Source organism: Pinus tabuliformis, chromosome 7 (genome assembly GCF_031772625.1).
Source record: "Pinus tabuliformis cultivar Carrire ecotype Pingquan chromosome 7, CPIR1, whole genome shotgun sequence".
NCBI lineage: Eukaryota > Viridiplantae > Streptophyta > Pinopsida > Pinales > Pinaceae > Pinus > Pinus tabuliformis.
The window spans coordinates 1,623,104,240-1,623,128,055 of NC_142293.1; the positions used below are offsets into that span (position 1 = coordinate 1,623,104,240).

At 40.3% G+C, this 23,816-nt stretch overlaps 1 protein-coding gene across 1 annotated transcript in view; it reads right to left on the minus strand.

Moving 5' to 3' along the window:
* LOC149254450 (tRNA synthetase beta subunit family protein) overlaps positions 1 to 23,816 on the minus strand; it is a 65,432-nt gene that overhangs the window by 5,118 nt on the left and 36,498 nt on the right. The window contains exons 12-13 of the mRNA XM_089460160.1: positions 14,220 to 14,333; positions 13,932 to 14,042 (exon numbers count right to left, since the gene is read on the minus strand). Coding sequence (XP_089316286.1) covers positions 13,932 to 14,042; positions 14,220 to 14,333 — 225 coding nt within the window. The remainder of the gene's footprint in view (positions 1 to 13,931; positions 14,043 to 14,219; positions 14,334 to 23,816) is intronic.

Below are 23,816 nucleotides of genomic sequence, written 5' to 3' on the forward strand. Positions count from 1 at the left end.
AGGGATCACTTCCTGCCAGCTCAATAACGGGGCCTGACCCCGAGAGTGTCAAGAGAGTTTGAACCCTTGACCTCTCAATAGCAAAGGTGCTTAACCACGGGGACTCGACCAATTGCGCTAACCCTCGGGGCTTAGGTATTGGTGCATAGTTATTTGTGCACATTCATAATTAATTGTTCTAATTTATCGTGCATATAATTAGTCATTTATGCAGCTAGTGGGCATCAAAAAGCAACATTTTCATCACCAACATTAAGAATTGTAATGATCAAATAAAGCTGGCACAGTTTAGACAAACCATCTTGATCATAATCTGCATTGTCATGATCCCAAGTGGTCAGTAAGCTTAGCTTAACTTGAAAAATATGGCTAGAGGCCAGGGGACTTAGTACACTGCAAATCAGTGAGCACTTTGCATTCAGTTGGTTGCTCTATAAATTGGACCTGAGTCCTCATTGTACTATGTTGACTAAATGGGACCTGAGTTTCATTGTACTATGTCGACTGAGGTGACAGAATTATTCATTTTCTTTGCAACTGTGGACATTTCCCGTTCCATGGGTTTTACCATGTAATATCTTGTGGCTTTCATGAGTTTGCTATTTCGTTATTATCCCATTACAATGTTCATTTTCAAACAGTTTTCAATTGATTATTTTCCTTTTTATATCTGCTTGTACACGGATGTGATTTGTTTATCTGTAATTGTTAAAATTGGCAACTAGGGCCAAACTCCATGTGGGTCACCTTATTTATGGCAGCTGATATTTTTCCTAGGTTCCTCTCGTCGAGAGGTGTAGGATTAATCTAAAGATCATCTGATTCCGACGAGTATTTATGGAGATATGAATTTATTTCTAATTACTTGACAAATTGTCAAGGTCGGCCCGCAGCTAAAGTGTGTGGCACACATGCCCAGCGTTTCATATAAATAGAAGAGAGGTTGAGTCATTTTAGCATCTCATCTCATCATCTCTTCTTCTCTCTCACTCTCCTTTCTTGTTTGGGTTAACAAAGGAGCAGGTAGCGGGAGAAGAAGGACGCAGCAAGGAAGGGAGGCAGGTCTGTTCTGTGTTGACCTGGGTGCAGCCAGCAAACAGGGACAGCGTTGACCAGTGAGAAGCCTCCTTTGACTGCGGCCTTGTGTGGGGAGTTTCCCTCAAGCAAGCCACAAATCAGATCTTCTGTTTGGAGGGCTGATTTGACCACAAAGTGACCAGCGCAAATCTGGGGTTTGTCCCTGGCTAGCCGCCACATCTAGTGTCTATTAATGTTCTATCTGCACTTTACTTTATGTTTATGTGATTGCTAAATCAGTGGCTAATAAGAAGATTTGAAGTAAACTGCTCTAAGCATAGAACATACCATAAATTAACATGGTATCAGAGCTGAGGTGAAGACAAAGCCCAAGCAAGAGCAAGAGCACGAGCAATCACCGAAGGCTGTTGAAGCAATCCTAAGACTTCATGGGGTCCTCATCACACTTCCCTGCTGAAGACAAGCTCTGTGAGAAGTCTAACTATCACGGATGGAAGATGTCTCTCGATCTGACATTAGAAGAGCAGGAAGTGTTGGACCATGTGAGAGGCAGAATTGTCGAGCCTCCATCAAATGCATCCGCTGCTGCTAGGAACAAGTGGACCAGGGGAGAAGTCAAAGCAAAGAAGATCATCCGGGACTCTATCGACAAGCGCCTGGTGGCCTATGTTTCCGAGCTGACCACCTCCAAGGAAATCTACAATAGACTGGTGAGTTTATTTAAAGTTAATGATGCAAATCAAGTTTTGTTCCTTAGAAATAAGCTGAAGGAAATTAAGAAGGGCAAAGATGAGAGTATGCAAGCATATTTCTTAAGGATCACCGAGATCAAGAATGATCTCCTATCAATTGGGGAAGTAGTTCCTGACAGGGAAATGACTATCACAACTCTCGGAGGGCTCCCATCTGAATGGTATATATTCAAAACCACTCTTCTCAACAATAATGTAATTCCTGGATTTGAGGAATTGATGGCGAGATGCATTCAAGAAGAAACAAGGATTGAAGAGCAGGAAATGCCTGCACATAGAGGCAATCCCTTTGCTTTCTCCTCTCATGCTAAAAGGAGAAACTATTCCGGGGCTAAATCCAAAGGAAACGTCCGACCTAAGGGTGGAAGAAAAGGACGATGTTACAATTGCAACAAAAAGGGACTCACATCATGCAAGGGAGTGCCCTGATAAAAGGGAGTCACATCATGCAAGGGAGTGCCCTGATAAAAGGGACTCACATCATGACGATGATCAAAATCACTCTTGTGGCAATCAAAGGAATGGCAGGTTCAATGGCAAAAGGAATGTCAAAAATCAAAGAAGAGGTCAACCCTCCAAGAAGGAAAGAAACTCCAGGTATGAATCTAACATTGTTAACAATAAGAAAGATGAATATTATCTACCAATGGCCCTCTCTACTACTGCTCCCCCAGACTCGCTGGGAAATTGGCTTATTCATAGTGGTGCCTCAAGACACTTCACTGGTTACAAAGAATCTCTCTCTAATCTGATAGAAAAGGAGACCAACCTGGAAATTGTTCTTGGGGACAACTCCAAACATCCCGTGAAAGGCGTACGGAATGTCACTCTTCAATTGAATCAGGGTAATACAATTCATTTACAAGAAGTCCTATATGTACATGATCTCCTAAAGAACCTGGTGTCCATTTCGGCAATGGAAGACAAAGGCTACAAGGTGGCCTTCATCGATGGTAAGGTACATGTATGGAAAAAGAATTTTAAAGATGCTTTCACTCTTGAATTTCGAGTTGATTCATTATATCAGGTTGGAGGAAGTCTGTTGGGTGTCATGTCTTGTGACACATCTCTTCAGTTTGAACTATGGCACCGGAGGTTTGCTCACCTTCATTATAAAGCTCTACCCGATGTGAGACAAATGGTGACCAGGATGCCCGAGTTCAAATTAGAGCAAGAAGGTGTATGTCCGGGATGTACCGAAGGAAACCTCAAAAGGGGACCATTCCCCTCAAGCCATAGCAAGACCTCCGATATATTGCAGCTGGTTCACTCAGACATATCTGGTATGATGCTTGTGAACTCCTCGGGAGGATATCTATACCTCATATTTACAGATGATTATTCTCGCAAGACTTGGATATACTTCTTGAAAAAGAAGGATGAAGTGTTCTCCTGGTTTCATTACTTTGAAGCCTTGATCGAGAATCAAACCAAAAAGAAGATCAAGATCTTAAGGATTGATAATGGGACTGAGTATGAATCCAATGAGTTCCATGACTTTTGCAAAGAGTCTGGCATTAAGAGGGGGGCTACAACACCATATACTCTTGAGCAGAATAGTGTGGCGGAAAGGAAGAATCGTATGATTGTGGAAGTTGTCTGTGCTATGCTCCATGATCAAAGACTTCCGAAGTTTCTATGGGCCGAAGCTGCGAATACCGCCGTATATGTACAAAACCGGTGCCCTCATCAAGCATTGGGTTCCAACACTCCCGAAGAGATTTTCACTGGTAAGAAACCTGACGTATCTCATTTTATAATTTTTGGGAGTCCCGTATATTTTCATGTGCCGAAGGAGAAAAGGAATAAATTGGGTGCATCTGGAAAGCAAAGAATCTTCGTGGGCTATAGAGAAAATACTAAGGGCTATAGAATCTATGTGGCTGGTCAAAGGGAAGTCGAGATTAGCCATGATCTCACCTTTGACGAAGATATGGCTCTTAGCAAAGTTGACAATCTTCCTACTCTAAGGGAATCTAAAGAAGTTGACACCAAGAAACCGGAGGAAAAGGAAGATGAGACGATGCCCGATGTGGAAGAACCTATGGATCCTATTGATCCCCCTCCACAAGAGCCTTCCTCTTCTAGGAAGAGGCCTTCATGGCTCAAGGGGACACTTGATGATGTCGAAAGACACATTGCACCCAAAGGAACTTTCCGTGAAAGTAAGAAAATCAAGGATACTTGACCATCATGAGCACAATCATACAAAATGGGCCTTCGTCGTTCGCAGAAGTTGTCAAGCATCAAATATGGAAGTATGCTACAACTGAGGACTATGAGTCCATCATGAAGAACGATGTCTGGGATGTGGTCACCAGACCCCGAGACAAAGCAGTTGTCACTTCAAAATGGCTTTGGAGCTAATGGGAGTGCTGAAAAATATTAGGCTCGTTTTGTCACTTGTGGCTTCTCTCAGAAGGAAGGCATAGACTATGACGAGATATTTGCACCTGTTGCCCAATACACCACCATTTGCTCCATCATAGCCCTTGCTGCTTCGCAAGGATGGAGCCTACATCAAATGGATGTCAAGACTGCATTCTTGCATGGTTCGATCAAAGAGGAAGTCTATGTGGAACAACCCGAAGGATTTGAGATTCATGATCGGGAATCTCATGTGTGCAGGTTGAAGAAAGCCCTCTATGGGCTGAAGCAAGCACCCTGAGCATGGTATGAGAGGATCGATAGCTACTTGATGAAGCTGGGATTCACTAGGAGTGAAGCCGACCCTAACCTTTACTTTAAGGTTGAAGATGACAAACCTCTCATACTGGTGTTGTACATTGACGACCTCTTTCTAACAGGTGCAGACCCTCTCATTCACAAATGTAAGAGGGAGTTGGCTTCTGAATTTGAGATGAAGGACCTAGGACTGATGCACTATTTCCTAGGACTGGATGTCTCGCAGAAGCCAGGAGATATTTTCCTATCTCAAGGAAAATATGTGGTGAAGGTATTGGAGAGATTCGGTATGGTGGACTGCAAGCCCGTGACTACCCCGATGGAGCTTGACTTCAAGAAGTTAAGCGATAGTGTTGTCGGACCAGCTTTACATAATGCTACCGATTATCGTCAACTCATCAGAGCATTGATGTTCTTGGTGAACTCCCGTCTGGATATATGTTTTGCAGTCAACACATTGAGTCAACATATGGTTGAGCCTCACCACACACATTGGATTGGTGCCAAGAATCTGTTGAGATACCTTCGTGGCACAATCACTCATGGGTTGAGATACACTGTCGGAGATGTAAGACTACATGGATATACCAATGTTGATTGGGCAGGTAGTGTGGTGGACCGAAAGAGCACTTCCGAGTGCTACTTCTCTTTGGGATCTGCCTCGATATCCTAGATGAGCAGGAAGCAGAATTTGGTGGCTTTGAGCACCGCTGAGGCAGAGTACATTGCTGCGAGTATGGCCTCTTGTGAGGCGGTCTGGTTGCGGAAGCTATTCAGTGAGTTGTTTGGATTTACATTGGACACTACCATGATCATGTTTGACAACCAGAGCAGGATTCGTTTATCAGAGAATCATGTATTTCATGATCGCTCCAAGCATATCGATATCAGGTACCACTATATCCGGGATATGGTGCAGCGGGGACCAATAAGGCTCCAACATATCTGTACAAATGAGCAGGTCTCCGAAATTTTGACGGAGCCCCTGAGAAAGGTCAAATTCCTGACTTTCCGAGAACGACTTGGTGTCGTTGAGAGACCCTCTTATGAGGGTCGTGTATGATGCATAAATTGAGCTCTAGGAGCTCCAGGGGGGCGTGGGGTACTTCTTGGAGCGACATACGACCACAGGGCGACTCACCCTCCCCTAGTGGTGTGCTATGTACAGGGTGAAAGGTTCAACCTTCCCCTGTGATACCCCGTGGCGACTTTGGGACAAGATGATTAGTTCTCCTGTCGAGGCATCCTACCCATGCAGTCTAGGACTCATGGGAAGTACCTCTCATCTTATCAATGAGTAGGGAAATGGGGTTAGGGACCATTAGTAGTAATATCGATGGACGCATCGTTGTATCTAGGATGACCTCCATTGATCTAGGATCAGTGAGAGTGGTATGACACACTCTAAGACTGACTTCGGGTCAGTGGAGGATGGTATGATACATCCTCGATCATTTCTTCTTCTTCATAGTTCAGCAGAGCAGAGCCTAGCAATGTAAGGCAGTGCATTTGATGGCAGAGATAGTACCGACGGTTAGACGGATTAGCAAATGGAGTTCTCCATAGTTGAGAGGGAGTGTTAAAATTGGCAACTAGGGCCAAACTCCATGTGGGTCACCTTATTTATGGCAGCTAATATTTTTCCTAGATTCCTCTCGTCGAGAGGTGTAAGATTGATCTAAAGATCATCTAATTCCGACGAGTATTTATGGAGATATGAATTTATTTCTAATTACTTGACAAATTGTCAAGGTCGGCCAGCAGCGAAGTGTGTGGCACACATGCCCAGCGTTTCATATAAATAGAAGAGAGGTTGAGTCATTTTAGAATCTCATCTCATCATCTCTTCTTCTCTCTCTCTCCTTTCGTGTTTGGGTTAACAAAGGAGCAGCTAGTGGGAGAAGAAGGACGCAGCAAGGAGAGGGATGCAGGTCTGTTCTACGTTGACCTAGGGTGCAACCAGCAAACAGGGACAACGTTGACCAGCGAGAAGCCTCCTTTAACTGCAACCTTGTGTGGGGAGTCTCCCTCAAGCAAGCCACAAATCAGAACTACTGTTTGGAGGGCTGACTTGACCACAAAGTGACCAGCACAAATCTGGTTAGGGCTGACCGTAGGGCTGCCTAGACGTTGACGAGATTTGACCTTTTTCTCTGAACTGTTTCGGGTTGTCCTTCATCTCTGTTGAAGGCTGGGTTGACTAAGGTTGATTATAGACTAATTGTGAATCATCTGATCCACAAGTGCTGGTTAGGGCTTCTTTTACTATTGTCATAAAAATTACAGATCTGAACTATTGTACTATTTCTCTCTCTGTTGAACTATTGAAGATTAAAGAAGAATTGATCAAAGGGTTTCCCCACATTGGGGTTTGTCCCTGGCTAGCCGCCACATCTGGTGTCTCTTGTCTTGGCTTGTTTTTTGTCGATCTATTAATGTTTCATTCCCTTCAAGTGAAAGTCAAACAAACAATATTCTTCAATTGATCCATTTTGATCTATCAAATATGTTGCCCGTAACATCTTTAGGAGGATACTTGTACTATGCAATTTTTGTGGATGACTTCTCTCACAAAACATGGATCTATTTCTTGAAGAAGGACGAAGTGTTCAAATGGTTCCGCTCTTTCAAAGCCTTGGTCGAAAATAAAACAGGGAAGAAAATCAAAATATTAAAGACCAATAATGGAACTGAATATGAATCAAATGAATTCAATGACTATTGTAGAGACGCTGGCATTAACAGGGAGACCACTACTATATATACTCCTGTAAAAAATGGAGTTGCTGAAAAGAAGAATCGAACTATCATAAAAGCCACATGCCATGCTTCATGACCAAGGCCTACCAAAGTTCTTATGGGGAGAAGTTGCCAACACCGTTGCGTATGTTCAAAATAGATGCCCGCATCAAACATTGGACTTCAAGACACCCGAAGAAGTTTTCACCGGTATGAAACCTGATGCTTCTCATTTTAGAATTTTTGGCTGTCCCGTATATTTTCAGGTGCCGAAGGAGAAAAGAAACAAGCTAGATGCATCTGGGAAGAAAGGAATGTTTGTGGGCTACAATGAAACTTCGAAGGCATATAGAATCTATGTGTCTGGTCAAATAAAGTGGAAATAAGTCATGATGTTACTTTCGATGAAGATTTTGCCCTTGGGAAAGACCGAGATCTTCCTATCCCTAGGAAAGACAATGATGATGATGCAGGAAAACAAGATGAATCTCCGATAGATGATCTGATGCCCGAAGTTGAAGGTTCAATGGATCCCATTGATCCACCTCCTAGTGAACCCTCTACTTCAAGAAAAAGACCTTTGTGACTCAAAGATACTCTTGAAGATGCCAAGAGATATATTGCACCAAGGGGAACATTTCATGAAAGCAAGAAGTCGAATAGTTACCAAGGGTACTTAGCTGTTGTGAGTACCATAGTTCAATCTGAGCCATGTACATTCAAACAAGCCATGAAGCACCAAGTTTGGACGAATGCGATGAACGAGGAATATGAGTCGATCATGAAGAATGATGTATGGGATGTGGTTTTTAGACCCAAGGACAAGTCAGTGATCACATCAAAATGGCTTTACAAAATCAAACATGGAGTTGATGGGAGTGTTGAAAAGTTCAAGGCCAGGTACTTTGCTTGAGGCTTCTCTCAAAAAGGAGTAGACTATGATGAGATATTTGCACCATTTGCCCAATATACAACTATCCGTTCAATCATAGCCCTTGTTGCCTCTCAAGGATGGATCTCACACCAAATGGATGTCAAAATTGCCTTCTTGCATGGCTCACTTAAGGAGGAAGTCTATGTAGAACAACCCGAGGGGTTCAAAGTTCAAGATCGTAAGACACATGTATGCAAGTTGAAGAAATCCCTCTATGGGTTGAATCAAGCCCATAAGGCTTGGCATGAGAGGATTGATAGCTATCTTATGAAGCTGGGATTTACAAGCAGCGACGCTGACCCGAACCTATAATTCAAGGTTGAAAAGGATAGGCCTCTCATTCTGGTCCTTTATGTGGATGATCTATGTTTGATAGGTGATGACCCTCTAATTTATCAATCCAACAGGGAGTTGGCTTCCGAATTCGATATGAAGGACCTAGGGCTGATGCACTACTTTCCTAGGGCTAGAGGTCTGGCAAAAGCCAAGTGAGATTTTCTTTTCTCAAGGAAAATACATTGTGAAGCTGCTTGAGAGATGTGCGATGGTGGATTACAAGTCCGTGTCTACTCCGATGGAACTCAACTTCAAGAAGCTATGTGGAAGTGTTGTTGGGCCCGGATTAGCAAACCCTTCTGAGTATCGACAACTAGCGGGAGCCCTGATGTTCTTGGCAAACTCTCGTCCTGACATATGCTTCATTGTGAACACGTTGAGTCAATTTATGGCCGAGCCTCATCACATTCATTGGATTGCTGCTAAGAATCTCTTGAGATATCTCTGAGGCACAATCCACTATGGACTGAGATACACTGTCGAGAACTTGAGGCTGCATGAGTATACAAATGCTAACTGGGTTGGCAGTGTGGTGGATCATAAGAGTGTGTATGGGTGTTAATTCTCGTTGGGGTCTGCTTCAATATCTCGGATGAGCAGAAAGCATAAATCGATTGCTTTAAGCTCCGCTGAAACCAAATACATTGCAGCGAGTATGGCCTATTGTGAAGTTGTTTGGTTGAGGAAGACCTTCAGTGAGCTATTTGAGCACGTGCTAGATACCACCGTGATCTTCTGCAACATCCAGAGTGGAATTCGCCTTTCAGAGAATCTCGTGTTCCACGACTACTCCAAGCACATTGATATTAGGTACCACTTTATTCGGGATATGGTACAACGGGGAGCAATGAGGCTCCAACACATCAGGAAGGATGAGCAGGTCACAAACATTCTCATGAAACCTTTGAGGAAGGTCAAATTCTTAACATTCTGAGAGAGGATTGGAGTTGTGGAAAGACCCTCCTATGAGGGTCCCGCATGAGTTGGACAATGAGCTCTGAGAGCTCTTGGGGGATTGGGGTACTTCTTGGAGCTATTAGCAACCATAGGGTGAGTGGTTCACCCTCCCCTAGTGGTGCGTTGTGTACAGGGTGAGTGGTTCACCTTCCCCTAGGATTGACATATGCATAGGATTAGTGGTTCGCCTTCTCCTATGGCATATGAGCAAGAGTTCACCTTCTCCTGTCGATGCCACTGCATACATCCTACCCATAGAGTCTGGGACTCATGTTAAGTATCTCTCATCTGCCCAATGAGTTGGGAAAAGTGGTTAGGGACCATAGCACTACTGACGGACGCATCGTGTACTGTCATACTCCCTATAACTAGGATGCATGGTGTTCAACAACTTGATCTGGGATCAAGGATTGACTTTTGTCAATGGAGAGTGGTAAGGTCTAGTGACTCACTCTCAATCACTTCTTCTTCGTTATTACTTCATGGTTCAGCAGAGCAGAGTAGTGATGGAAAATATGGTACACGATGACAAGATGGAATGATGGTGACAGATGGATTGGCAGGTGGAATTCTCCCTAGTTGAGAGGGAGTGTTAAAAATGGCAATTAGGGCACCTTAGGACAGCTCATATGATGGAGATGATTATTGCACTGGATTCCTCTTTTCGAGAGGTCCAAGTTTGATATATAGATCATCTCATTCGGACAAGCAAAAGTGTGATTTTGAATTTATTCTCTCACATGTACATATTGTTCCGGTCGGCCTCAACGTAATGTAGGCTCAAGAAGCCCAATAGATGTGTCTCTTCAACCACATCAAAGTGTATAAATAGAAGAGACCTCACACCTCATTTGGACATCATTCACTCACACATTCTTCTCTCTTCATCAGATTAGTTCATACAGCTTGGGCTTCTTCACTCTCTCTCTCTCTCACGTGCGGCTAGGACAGAATTTCTGGGCTAAAACAGAACCAAATTTCAGACTGTTTGACCAGCATTGACCGAGACTGTTTTGACTGAATTTGACTGCGGTTTTGGAGGCAGAATTCCGATTTCTCTAGGCCACATTCTCTGGCACAGAAATCAAGGTGTTTGGGACTCTTTGACCAGTGTTGACCGCAGGGCTGACTGCTGTTTGACCAGTATTTGTAGGACTGTTTTGGGTTGACTTTGACCCTTGATGGATGTCGAATTAATCTTCCTTTGACCGAGCTTCAAAGGAGGTAACTTGCTGCTGATTTGACCAGCGTTGACTTTCTGGTTAGGGCTAAAGTTTGACTGCAGAATTTGACAGGGCTGATTTGACTTTGTATTGGGCTAGTGTATTTGACTTTTGTACTCTCTCTCTCTCTCTGCTGAACTATTGAATAATAATAAGAAGATTTGGTCAAAGGGTTTTCCCCACATTGGGGTTTTTCCCTAGCATCCGCCACATTTGGTGTCCTCTTGTCTTGGCTTGTCTTCTGCATATGTTTTTATGTTCTATTTGCATTCACTGTCAATGTGATAAATGGTTGATGTGATTGCTACATAAAATTGTTATTGGGCTGCTAAAGAACATTGAAGTAAATTGTGCTAAGCATAGAACATACCATTGTTATCTAAAATTAACGAAACTGCATTGCAAAAGGAGAGAAGGCCAAGAAGGCTACCTTCACAAAGTTAATAACCATGTCATAAACATGAAAAAGGGGCATATTGTTTCCATTGGTTTAAAAGGTGCTAGCCCAAAAGGTCACAACTTCTAGCCCCCAAAAATCAAGGGCACACAGCACGCTATCCTATCAATTAAACAAATGTTAGTCCAACAACTAGCATTTGTACAAAATATTTAAAGGACAGCCCACTTATCTACTGGTTATACACCTTTATGAAACCATCTGCCAGAAATATCACTGCCAGGCATAGGTGTTCCCCTATGAAACCAGCAGTGCACAAACCACCTTAGGGGGTTATAACGACAAATCCTATCTGCCACAGCTGCTAAATCAGTGGCCTGTTGACCTACCCAAGTTACTAAGCAATCGTGTTTGACCTTAGTTGAACTGTCACATCTTCCTTGCCAATCATTGCAATGATGGAAGACATGATCGACAAATATATAGTATATTAAGGTTAAAAAATTAATACATATAGCTTAGTTGGTTCAACCCTTTTCTCCAAAAGGCATAATGGCCAGGGACATCGTGGGATACATTCCCACAGAGTCCTACAGCATTACTAACCGGTAATTCGAATGATGGCTATTCTGATCCTCCATGCCGAAAATCTGAAGAAGAGGTGGGAAATCTGCAGGGCACTAGCAAGGTATCAGCGTCCTCACTTGGAATGCTCAATACACGGGAGCTAAAAAGATATATAGTACATACCATATGCTATATTACTTTAGCTATCTATATTATATGATGCATTTTAATATTATATATTTTAGTCATTTTATACAAGGAAAAAAGGGGGCAATGTAAATCGATTAGAGAGTACAGAAAAACGATACGAATGAAAAGTTGCAATGAACATTGCTGGTTCAAAATGTTTTAAAAGCATAGAACTCATTTAGCATAACAAAATATGGGAATTTTTGTGGAAATAGTCAAATATCTCCCATTAATGAGAAAGCGGGAAACAATAACTCTGGAACTTAGTAGCGAAAGCTTAAATGACTTAAAATTTTTGATTGAAAATGCCAAAGAAATATAGATAATTTCAGTTATTATTATTTTTGACTGACCTAGTGGCAGCTCTGCAACAGCCACTAAGCAGCACTAGTGGTGCTGCTTGGCAATTAATAATTCAATTCTAATTGTTATCAATACTGTCCAATAGAGATTGTATAAATCACTGTTATTATAGGCAGCGTTTGTAGTAGCAATTTCTACTCAAATAACAGTGAGTTTGGAGAAGTTCCTTTTATTAGTTTTTTTATCAGTGGCAGCAGGTCTCTAGTTTTCCATCAGATTGCTGCTCTGATTTTAGCAGCAAAGAGAACAGGGATTTGTTTTAGAGGCACCTGAGTTGGTGATGAACAATGAAACAGGCTCTAATGAAAGGATTACTGGAATGACTTGGAAGGGTTTATAGCCTTGAGAAGTTCTTTCATAGCCCTGGCACTGTCTAAATTCCTCTTAAGAAATACTTCAAGACTATCTTTAGTCAGGGTCCTGGGACTTGCACCTAGCCTCATCTGCACCCACTCAGGAGGTTTTCAACTACATTGCTCTGCAATGTCTACATTTTATTAGTGACTACATTCAAAACTTGTAGAGATGAAGGGCAACTGAGATGAAATGGCCATATGCCATTGGCAAGGCTCTCATACTCTTTGTAACATACCTTGTGGTAATCATAGTTGTCTATAGCCATTCTTAGATAAAAACAAAAAGGCAAAATGGTCCAATGGAAAAGAGACACATTCTCAAATACACAGGAAGTAAGAGACATGAATATCCTAATAGACAGAACTCTACAGAAAAATTATTGAACATAAGTAATAGTGATCATGTATAATAGACACTATTTCAATTGACTTTGTTAGTAGATTTCAATTGACACTGTTCTTCAAACAAATGCTCTTTTATAATTGTATCTAAATTTCTGTCGCTGTTATAATAATTTAATCCTATCTAAAGTGTTACTACTTCATCATTATTTTTTGTTTTGTGGAGCTTGTAGCATCATTAGTAGTACTCAAGAGTATACCACATCATCCCTTGTTGCAGAGCTCTCGATCTATATTTTCCAATGCAATAAATGACACACAAACCTGGCTCTAAATATCACTTTTTAGTGAATGAAAAAGCAACATATCAGGCATCAATAAAAACTAGCCATTAATGGAAAAATTAAAGGAACCTCAACTAAAGCAAAAACAAACATTATATGCTGTTAAGTATGTAGTTTAAATGCATGAAATCCAAATGCAACTGACTCTAGATGTGTGAATTTAAAGAAACCACATACATTCAGGATGGTTCCAATCCGAAAAGGCATCATGAGTGCAACTAGAATATCAGGTCAGTTGACCAGTGAAGATTTCAAGAGACTGAACCAGTTGATGGCAGGAACTCATTAACACTTTTCTCGACCTCAGATGTTAGAAGAGCTGATGACTGACAGCTTAGTTGGTTTCAGGCTGATGGGACATTATTATTTAAATATAGCTTGCAACACAAATATCCAATCTTGATTACTCTTAGCTCCAACAGAGTTCTAGGTTATTGGTGAAGCTAGGCTTTACACTAACTCGTAATAATGTTCTGTTAATATCATAGTGATTCCGTTACATATAACCCTTGGGTTCACCAATGAAGAACATGTTAAATCAATATCCTGGCCACTCTAAATAAGAGGTGTACTACATAAGTAAGGGGATTTCAGATTTTCCCAAGTAACAATGATATAATGCTTTCGTGCAAATAAGTCACAACTATTTTAATGACTCATGCCTAACTATATTATCAACTTGGATATTCTTCTATATTGAGAACCATACCTCTGACCTTATCAAGTCGCTGAGATGATTCAAGGGATGTTGTTTTCCTTGAGTTAATGACTTTGGTTTGGTCTTTGGGATATTGTTAAACCCATAGGCAATAGAAACGTCCTGTCCAAAAAATAGAGCTATTTTGTTAGTGCTAAAGAAAACTCAGATCACTTAGAAGATCATAAGACAAGATCTTCCCCATTAAAATATCTAACCATGCAAGTCAGTCCCCTACTATACACCACAAGTAAATAAAATTTACTAGTTAAAAGAATAATCAATCGCATAGATAAATACCTCCATTACATCACACTTGTGGAGAATATCACTTCTAGTTGGTGGAACAGATACCCGAATCTTAGAATTTTGACTTTGTGCAGACAGCTGCATTTTTGCCAATAGGCTTATAACCTGTGTCACAAGGTAGAATACTGAATAAGCAACATTTTATATTCAACCTGCAATAGTTACCATTTGTTTCTCAGGCCAAAAATAAGGGAATTCCTAACCTTTTCTCTTAATTAAGCTGAGAAAATCAAGAAAATAATAATCTTTCAAAAGCATGTTAGAGTTCATTCAATACTGATTCTAAAAATGAAAGTAAAACAGTGTTACAAATAAAAGAATGCCAGAGCTGATTAAAGATTTTAACAAATTAAGCCAATATATGATCCAAGCAACATGCCACCCAAAAAAAGAGTTAACAACAAAAGCTACATAGTCTATAATGATTTTCTGGTTTTACGGAACCAAGAAAGTATATCTAGTTTTATCATTTATTTCCATATATTAACTCCCAAACCCGCGTTTAAAATATCCAAACTCCCAAAACCAAGTGAAACTCTAGAGGCACCTAGGAAGGTTGCCCATTGTTACCACAGCAACTCTTCCTCTCATTTTATGCCAGCTCTCCTCCAGAACAACAGGGGAAACCCTAGGAAAGGTGTCAGATAAACTTCAGAGATACATGGGATGGTGGTCAGAGACCAGTGCCTAACCAATGGACAATGTAATCAAGATCTTCAAACAAGCAGGTTTGAAATTATGGAGAAGACATAATTAAGCCACACACAGATGTGCCATAATTAGTCAAAAATAGCATTTTAAGTTTTGCAAGGATAAATATTAAAAACTAATGTCCAGAATAATGTGCAACCGTTAAACAGTGAAGAAACAGCCATAACATGAAACCAGAGATGAAAAGTACAAAGTGTGACAGCCTTCTGTTAAAATGAACATAACAATACATCACATCTTCAAATCTGATCCCATCACAACATCAACAGGGCCATAACATGCCACATTCAATCTGCATATACAGTATCAAACGTTATTCTCCACTTATCAATGTACAACTACCCTTCTAGAAATTGGAAACATTAGGAGATTTAATTTTACTCGGGGTGTCTGTGATTGAATATGCAATAATAGGATAGGATTTTCACAACATGTTTCTTTACCCTAAGTTTTCTACCACGCATCCTAGCACCGTGGACAATGAGGTGGAACTGGTAGATTGCAGAGAAGGGGAGAACTACTGCCCCAATTCTATCTTCAAGTCCCACCAGGAGTTATTGGAGATATGGTAAAGCTCCAACACTTTCAATGAAGTTTTGAAGGCTGATGAGGTCTATTGTTCATAAATGAACCCTTTGCGAGAATTTCCTTCAGGCCTCTTACCCCTCATTTCTGCCGGGGTACCTGTACCCATATTTTCTTTGACAACACCATTGTAAGAACAAAGAGATGCGAGTTTAAAGCCTTGTAGGCCATATGATGGCTATGTATCATGCTATCCTATGCCTATTATGGTCAGCCATGCCCTGTCCTTTTAGTCTCTGCATGAGCCCTATCCAACCACTCCCAAACAAGGATAGTCAACACCACTCAGGGCCTTAATGGCCCCATCAACTACTCCCAAACATAGCATGCTATAAATGGTCTTCGACTTGCCATCAAGGGACCAAACCTTCAGCAGTGTTAGAGGCTCAAGAATTCTTGAGTTTCCAGCTTAATCGGAGACTCCTTCTGAGATAGGATTTCTCTTGTAGCCTTAGACAAAATTTCTAGGTTCATGTGGATTCAACTCAATGGATCTACCTCCCTCCCCAGAGACATCTACATGACAATTTGTTCCTTCCACCCTCTGCCATTTCAGTTTGCTATTCATAGTAAATCAAACAAAGACCCTTATATGGACCTATATTATAGCATCATTTAGTACTCAATGATGGGGGATGACATCTTACTGGAAAAATTCAATGCTCATATCCAACCTCTTTGAATTGCTCTCCATGATTGCTCAGAGGACATGTTTTGCATCTACGAAACAGATCCAGATTCAGTAATACTCCAGCTGGCATCAGATGATGCATCTAGGCCTCTTATATGAGGTTATGGAAGGAACCTAGCTCAATATATCCCATGAGCATGATCCTTCCCTACTTTCCAAAGTCTCGCTTTTCATTTGTCAACCTCATGATGGAGGTGCTAGTGTGTATTCAATTAAGTCTTGGCCAATCAAACTCTACTCTCCTTCATCCACCTCTTCTCGATGACTCCCATCACCTTAGTTGACAATACTCCAATTTCTCCCTTCAAATTGACAACCCCCTCCCTTACTAGCCCACCTCAAACCACATTTTCTTTAATGAAGTTGATCCTGACATCTTTATTCCACATTTCTGCCAAAGGCTCCTACCTAGGTCCATTTTCTCATGCCTCCCTTTCAACAATGCCAAATACACCCAACATTCTTCCACCATTTAGGAGGTTTCTCTTTGGTCCTACTCCCATCACATCAAATCCACTCACCTTCCCTAAATGCTAGATCTTCTCCCATGAACAAGTGGTAGGACAATGATTGCAAAATCCTCCAAAGGCAACTTTGACATGCCTTTACTAATAGTCACCCATGCTACCCTTATCTTTAAGCTTCCTACCACTAGCTGCTTCGCCATAACAAGTGTTGCTTCATTTACCATCAAAAACGTGAGTTGTGTGCTTCGTTTATCAATTCCTTTAAAAAAATTCTTGCGCACCTTCTTCCTTGACCACTCTCCTCTTCCTCGAAACACAAAATCCATGTTTACCCATACATCTTCCATGTATGATGTCCCTAGATACCCACCTCCCCCAGCACCATTGTCATTTATTCTTATACCAAAATCTCTGAGAGGTCATTTGGATGGTGAATACTAGTAAAGCAACAAATGAAGAAGAGTTCCAAGTAAATATTTTCAAGAGAGGTCTTCACCCTCAGCACAACCACTTAGCGAACTCGTTCAACCATGTGGTCTGCATGAATTTTCCATAGTCATGGTCACATCACATTATTCATCCAATTCACAAATCAGGCTCTAATATGAATCTCAATAACTACAAGACTATCATGGTAGGCCACACATTTTCAAAATTTTATGTTATGATCCTCCATTTGAAGCTTTATAGGGAGCATGAGAGGAGGCAACTCAGAGCCAAATAACAAGCTAGATTGTAACCTAGGCACAAAACCATCAACCACAGTTGGAAAATCTAGTTTGGTAATTATTTAAACAATTCTCCTTATCTTTGATAACTGCCTGTGAACTTATGTTAGCTTCTTATTATTCTTTGTTAGATTATTTTCATCAAACAATTATTAAGACCATAAAACATGAAGATCATAACAGACAATGGACACAAGATGTAGGTTCCCAGCCAAGGGAAAACCCCTCCAAGGGGAAAACCCAAAAAGAATTTCTTCTCTTCTTATAGAATCAAATCAAATGAGAAATCCAAGACCCAAGTCGGCCCTCGTTCCAAGCTTTTCCAACAAGTCAAAGTCTCCACAAGTCCATGATGGTCAAACCATTCCAAAACTAGTTAAGCTTCAGATTTCCATCCCCGCAACAGAATTTCGGCCTCCTACAAAAGACTTGCAATTTTGGACCTTCCTGCAACTTTGAAATTTCACACATGGGGGAGTTTTTAGGGCAAATTTCCTTCTCTTTTGATATTTCTTTCTCTCTCCTTGACTTTCACTTCTTTCCTTATCCTTTTCACTAATTTTCCTCCTCCTTTTTCAAGAGATCGAACTTGCCTGATGTGTTCTTTCAAATGAGGTCGAGCTACTCTTATATATACACACCTTAAGAGGTCAAGAGGTCGAATTGCCCCAAACAAGGCCGATTTGGTCTTGTAGTGACAAAAATTGATATTTTGACTTAAAAGGAAATCTTTGTACACTTTCTTATCAAAGTTCAAATGGGACTTGACTTCTAGACATGACAAATACTCTTTTGACTTGAAAAACCCTAGAAGCATGAAGAACATGCTTGACCTAGAAGACAAATCAATTTGAGCATGAAACCCATGCTTAAAATAATAACTCTTTTTCTTCTTTTTACAAAAATATACAATGTCATAAGTACAAAGGTAATTATGAAGACCGAATCTAGTTACACTCCAACACTCCCTCTTAACTAGGGAGTTATTCATAATTACATAATCGATACAAGAATTCTCTCAAACTAAAAATATTCTCATAAAAAGAGTTGAATTAATAAGCCATATTTAAGAATCAACATCATAACCATCATTGTCAACATAGCAAGGCCTTGACTAACAAGCTCTATCTCTCCACTATATTAGAGCATAATGATAGGAGGCTTTACGTGAGACACCACACTACCTCTCAGGCACATAGCCCATCTGGATGTTCACTAGGTATGTCCTTCTAGGACTATTCTTATCTTGGATTCCAAATCCTTAAAGAATATCGGTCCTCTTCGACCACTCTTGTCTTGGATAACCTGTCCAATCCTCAAAGAGTGTAGGTCCACAAGATTTCCCAACCCTCAAGGAGTATCAATCCTAGATGCTTATCCAATCCTCCATTTTCCATTCTCCCTCCATGGCCTTCACTAGATGTACAACTATTAGTCCTGGCCTAGTGCATGACACATGAAGAAGAGAATAAAATGTCCATCATCACCCTATCTCAACCAGAGAGGAGATCCTAAGTTCCCTCTTGATCGGGGAATAGATCCTTACTCCTCAAACATCAAAGGTTAAGGAGATTACTTACTCCCTCTTAAGCATAGAGGATATGCCTCACTTCCTTTTAACTAGGAAGACATAACCACAAGCTTTTTAGCTTGTCTCAAAACTTTATGAATACATCAAATACTAGTTCTTTCATGGAGATCTTTAAGTAGTAGCTGCATGGCTCCTCCTTATCCTTTGCATCTCATCATATTGAGCTTTTACCTTCCAGGATGTTATGGAGCCAAACTCTTTTTTTAATCTGTGACAGGGTTCAAGCCATCAATCTTTCATATCACTTTCCTCTAGTCATCATCAACAAAGGAATTATATTGAACCAATCAAAGTAGAGCTAGTCATAGCTCCCTCTAATCATGAAAGTGATCTTTATTGTCATCGAAACATAAACATCAAGTTATCTTTTTGTACTGCTACCTTTCAATCCCAAGATGATGTAGACATCTTGGCCATATAATCCTCCAAGGATTACCAAAGCCATCCACTAAAGCCATCTACTAATGCAATGGTGCATGCTACTCTAACTGCTACTTTCTAATAAAAGAAAGACAAAGTGAAAATAAGCCTGATAGAGGTGGAGCTCCTTCAATAGTATAGATCCTTGGGATCTTCACCTTTTGGCTTCTTTTCAGGTTCTTTTTCTTCAACTTTGTGAGCTCCACTCCTTTCCTTCCTTTTGTTGTTTTTCTTGTTTTGTGGATTGTTTGGACAATCCCTCTTAAAATATCCATATTCATTGCACCCATAGCATTATATTTTGGACATATCTTGTTTTCCTTTGGACTTTCCAAACTTCCCATTCTTCTTCTTGGATTTTACAACAAAGACTTGAGACTTTTCATTTAGTTCGATGTCATCTTTTGCCTTCAATCTTGTTTCTTCCAAGATGCATTGGCCCATAGTTCATCAAAGGGAGTAGTATCTTTTCTTGAGTGCATGCTACTCTAACTGCTACTTTCTAATAAAAGAAAGATGTACTGCAAATAAACCTGATAGAGGTGGAACTCCTTCAATAGTATAGATCCTTGGGATCTTCACCTTTCAGGTTCTTTTTCTTCAACTATGTGAGCTCCACTCGTTTCCTTCCTTTTGTTGTTTTTCTTGTTTTGTGGATTGTTTGGACAATCCCTCTTAAAATGTCCATGTTCATTGCACCCATAGCATTGTATTTTGGACATATCTTGTTTTCCTTTAGACTTTGCAAACTTCCCATTCTTCTTCTTGGATTTTACAACAAAGGCTTGAGACTTTTCTTTTAGTTTGATGTCATCTTTTGCCTTCAATCTTGTTTCTTCCAAGATGCATTGAGCCCATAGTTCATCAAAGGGAGTAGTATCTTTTCTTGAGTAGACACTAGTCACAAAACTGCTCCATTCAGGTGGCAAAGCATTTAGTACACAAGTAGTCATCTCTAAATCGAAGATGACTTCCCCAAGCCCTTGCAATTGATCCCTCAATTGTGAGATATTCATAAGATATGTGGCCATATCTTCATTCTTTGACATCCTTGTTTTATATAGTTGATTCCTCAAGGATATTTTCTGACCTAAGGTACTTATAGAGTACAATTTCACCAACTTATCATAAATTGCTTTAGATGTACTCAAATCAGCAACAAAGGGAATGAGATGATCCTTTATAGATTCAATAAGAATCCTTTGTGCCCTCACTTCTCCCTTCTTGTATTTTGCTAATTCTTGAGTCTTCTCTTTTTATGGTCCAGTAATTTCGCCAAGAAGACGGTCCATGACTTCATTTTCTATGAGCACCAAATCAATCCTTTTCTTCAATGCTAGAAAGTTTGTTGATCCACTGAGCTTATTACTTTCCTTGCAAAACGAAGTCATTTGATTTGTAGATTGAGACATGGAAGATAATATGGTACTTGTCAAATGATTGTCCTTCTAGATGATGCCTTCAACTATTTTGAAGTTTCAAGGACCTTGAAGAGACTTTAAAGATGTCCTTCAATAACAAAGAGCTTTCAAGAGAGAAAAAGATAGATGTTCATCTTAAAGGAGCATTAGAGAGCCTTCAATAAGAGCTTATAGTCTTCTTCCTTATGCCCTTTCTTGTGTCCTTAGCAAGTGATTTCCTTTGATAAGCAATCTCTTCTTATGCCAACAAGAATGATCTTCAAGCTGCCTTCTCTTCACCTTAGCTCTGATACCATGTTGGAAAATTTAGTATGGCAGTTATTGAAACAATTTGCCTTATCCTTGATAACTGCTTGTGAACTTATGTTAGCTTCTTATTATTCTTTGTTAGATTCTTGTTATCAAACAATTATCAAGACCAAAAAACATGAAGATCATAAAAGACAATAAACACAGGTTGTAGGCTTTAAGCCAAGGCAAAGGCTCCAAACTAGTGAAAAACCCCTCCAAGGGGAAAACCCGGAAAGAATTTAAACAATTCTCCTTATCCTTGATAACTACTTGTGAACTTATGATAGCTTCTTATTATTCTTTGCTATATTATTTTCAACAAACAATTATCAAAACCATAAAACATGAAGATCATAAAAGACAATGGAAACAATATGTAGGCTCCCAACCAGGGCAAAAGCCCTCTAAGGGGAAAACCCAGAAAGAATTCCTTCTCTTCTTATAGAATCAGATCAAATGAGAAATCCAAGACCCAAACACCAAGACCAAGTCCACTCACAAGCCCCAAGTCAATGCTCCTTCCAACCTTTTTCAAAAAGTCAAATGTTTCCACAAGTCAATGATGATCAAACCCTTCCAAAATTGGTTAAACTTTAGATTCCAACCCCTACAATATAATTTTGGCCTCCTGCAACAAACCTGCAATTTTCGGCCTTCCTGCAACAGACAAATTTTGCACGCGTGGGAGTTTTTAGGGCAGATTTCCTTCTCTTTTGATCTTGCTTTCTCTCTCCTTGACTTTCACTTCTTTCCTTGTGTTTTTCGTTGACTATCCTCCTTTTTCAAGAGATCAGACTTACTTGATGTGTTCTTTCAAATGAGATCAAGCTACTCTTATATATACACATCTTAGGAGGTCGAATTGCCCCAAACAGGGTTGAATTGAAGAGGCAAGGCCAACATGGTCTTGTAGTGACAAAAATTGATATTTTGACTTAAAACAAAATTCTTTTTACACTTTCTTATCAAGGTCCAACTGGGACTTAACTTCTAGACTTATGACAAATATTCTTTTGACTTGAAAAAACCTAGAAGCATGAAGAACATGCTCGACCTAAAAGACAAATCAATTTGAGCATGAAAACCATGCTTAAGATAATAATTCGTTTTCTTCATTTTACAAAAATATACAATGTCATTAGTACAAAGGTAATTATGAAGACCAAATCTAGTTACATTCTCCAACAATCCTTACACTCCAAACCATTATTAAGGAGGTCCAACATTGTTCTTTGAAACTCTACTACTTCGTGGACTTTTGAAAATCTCATCCCTCAAAAGGTTGCAAAGACAATTGGATGCCCTAGCTCTTTTGTGACCTTCAATAGTTGACGATCAAACTAGGTAAAACCAAGGTCATGATCTTCAATGGGCTCAAGAACGTCGTCTTTGATCACCAATTCTTTTTCAGAGGAGAGGAGGTTGAGATCACTTGCACATATACTTAATTGGGACTATTATTCATAGGACCTCGCTTTAAAGTTCAGTGTGCACCATGCACTTCAGCCTCAAGTCAGCAAGGGCTATGGTTCCCTGGCCCTCTTAGAGAGGCAATGTTTCTAGAACCATTTTCAAGACATATCATCCAATATGTTGCTCATGAATACTCTTGTTCGACCCACATTTTTATATGGTACCAAGTTGTGGAGACCTCATCTACTAGAGTTTGATCGATCTTCAGCAAAGAGAGTACAAATCAGCCTCATGCACCACATCAAGTGCAAGCAAATAGTCTCCTGGCCATCATCCCTACAAAGTTGGGTGCTTGTCCCTTTCGACTTGAAACATCGTTCGGTCCCATCTCACTTCTCAATGGCATTCGAAGTTTTGTTGATACAACATAGGGATGGTACTGATATCCCCACTTAGTCTACAACTCACTGAAGTCCATAACACCATTAGTTCTCTAGTTCCTTCTTGAGGCAGGTATGCCAAGGTCTCAGTCCTCCTAGCATTTATTGGAATTACAAAGGATCAACTCCCTCCATTCACATATTCACTTGATGCACCAAACCACCTCTTACCTACACAATAGGTGATGAACACAATCATCAAAGTGGACATATCTCAGCAATTTGTACAGGTCACTTAGATAAACCTTCAAGGTTGGTTGCATCCAAAGATGGCCTTCTTTGCTAAGCACTTCATGGTTATGAGGAATGTACTCATTATTTGACGCCCTTACACACTTCACTATCCCCCAAGGCCAATTTAGAGTTGGCTCCCATAGGCTATGGATTGAGATTGATGACCAAAACTAACCAATCAGATAAGATCTACCAATTATGCCATCTCTATGAGGTGGAGAATAAGGAGCACATAATCTTCCATTGCCCAGTTTGCTACAAAATCTAAGGACGATTTCATTGTCTTTTTCATGATTTATCGACACATGGAAATTTCTTTAGGTACCCTAACCTCATCCACTCCCTGAACCAACTTCCACTCAATGGATTACTTCCTTTATATGGTGCTCCCAAGTAGGGGCACCAAGCAACAAATGACATCTTCCAAACCACAACAATGGATCCTTCTTCCCAAGCAATTGCACAACACTCAGTCCCAAATCCTCATCCAATTCTTCCTCCAAATAGATATCTATTTTTGAGTTTTCTCCATTCACCCTTGGATGCCAGGAGAGATGGCTCCAATAAATCAAAAAATCTACCATTGGTACCATAGG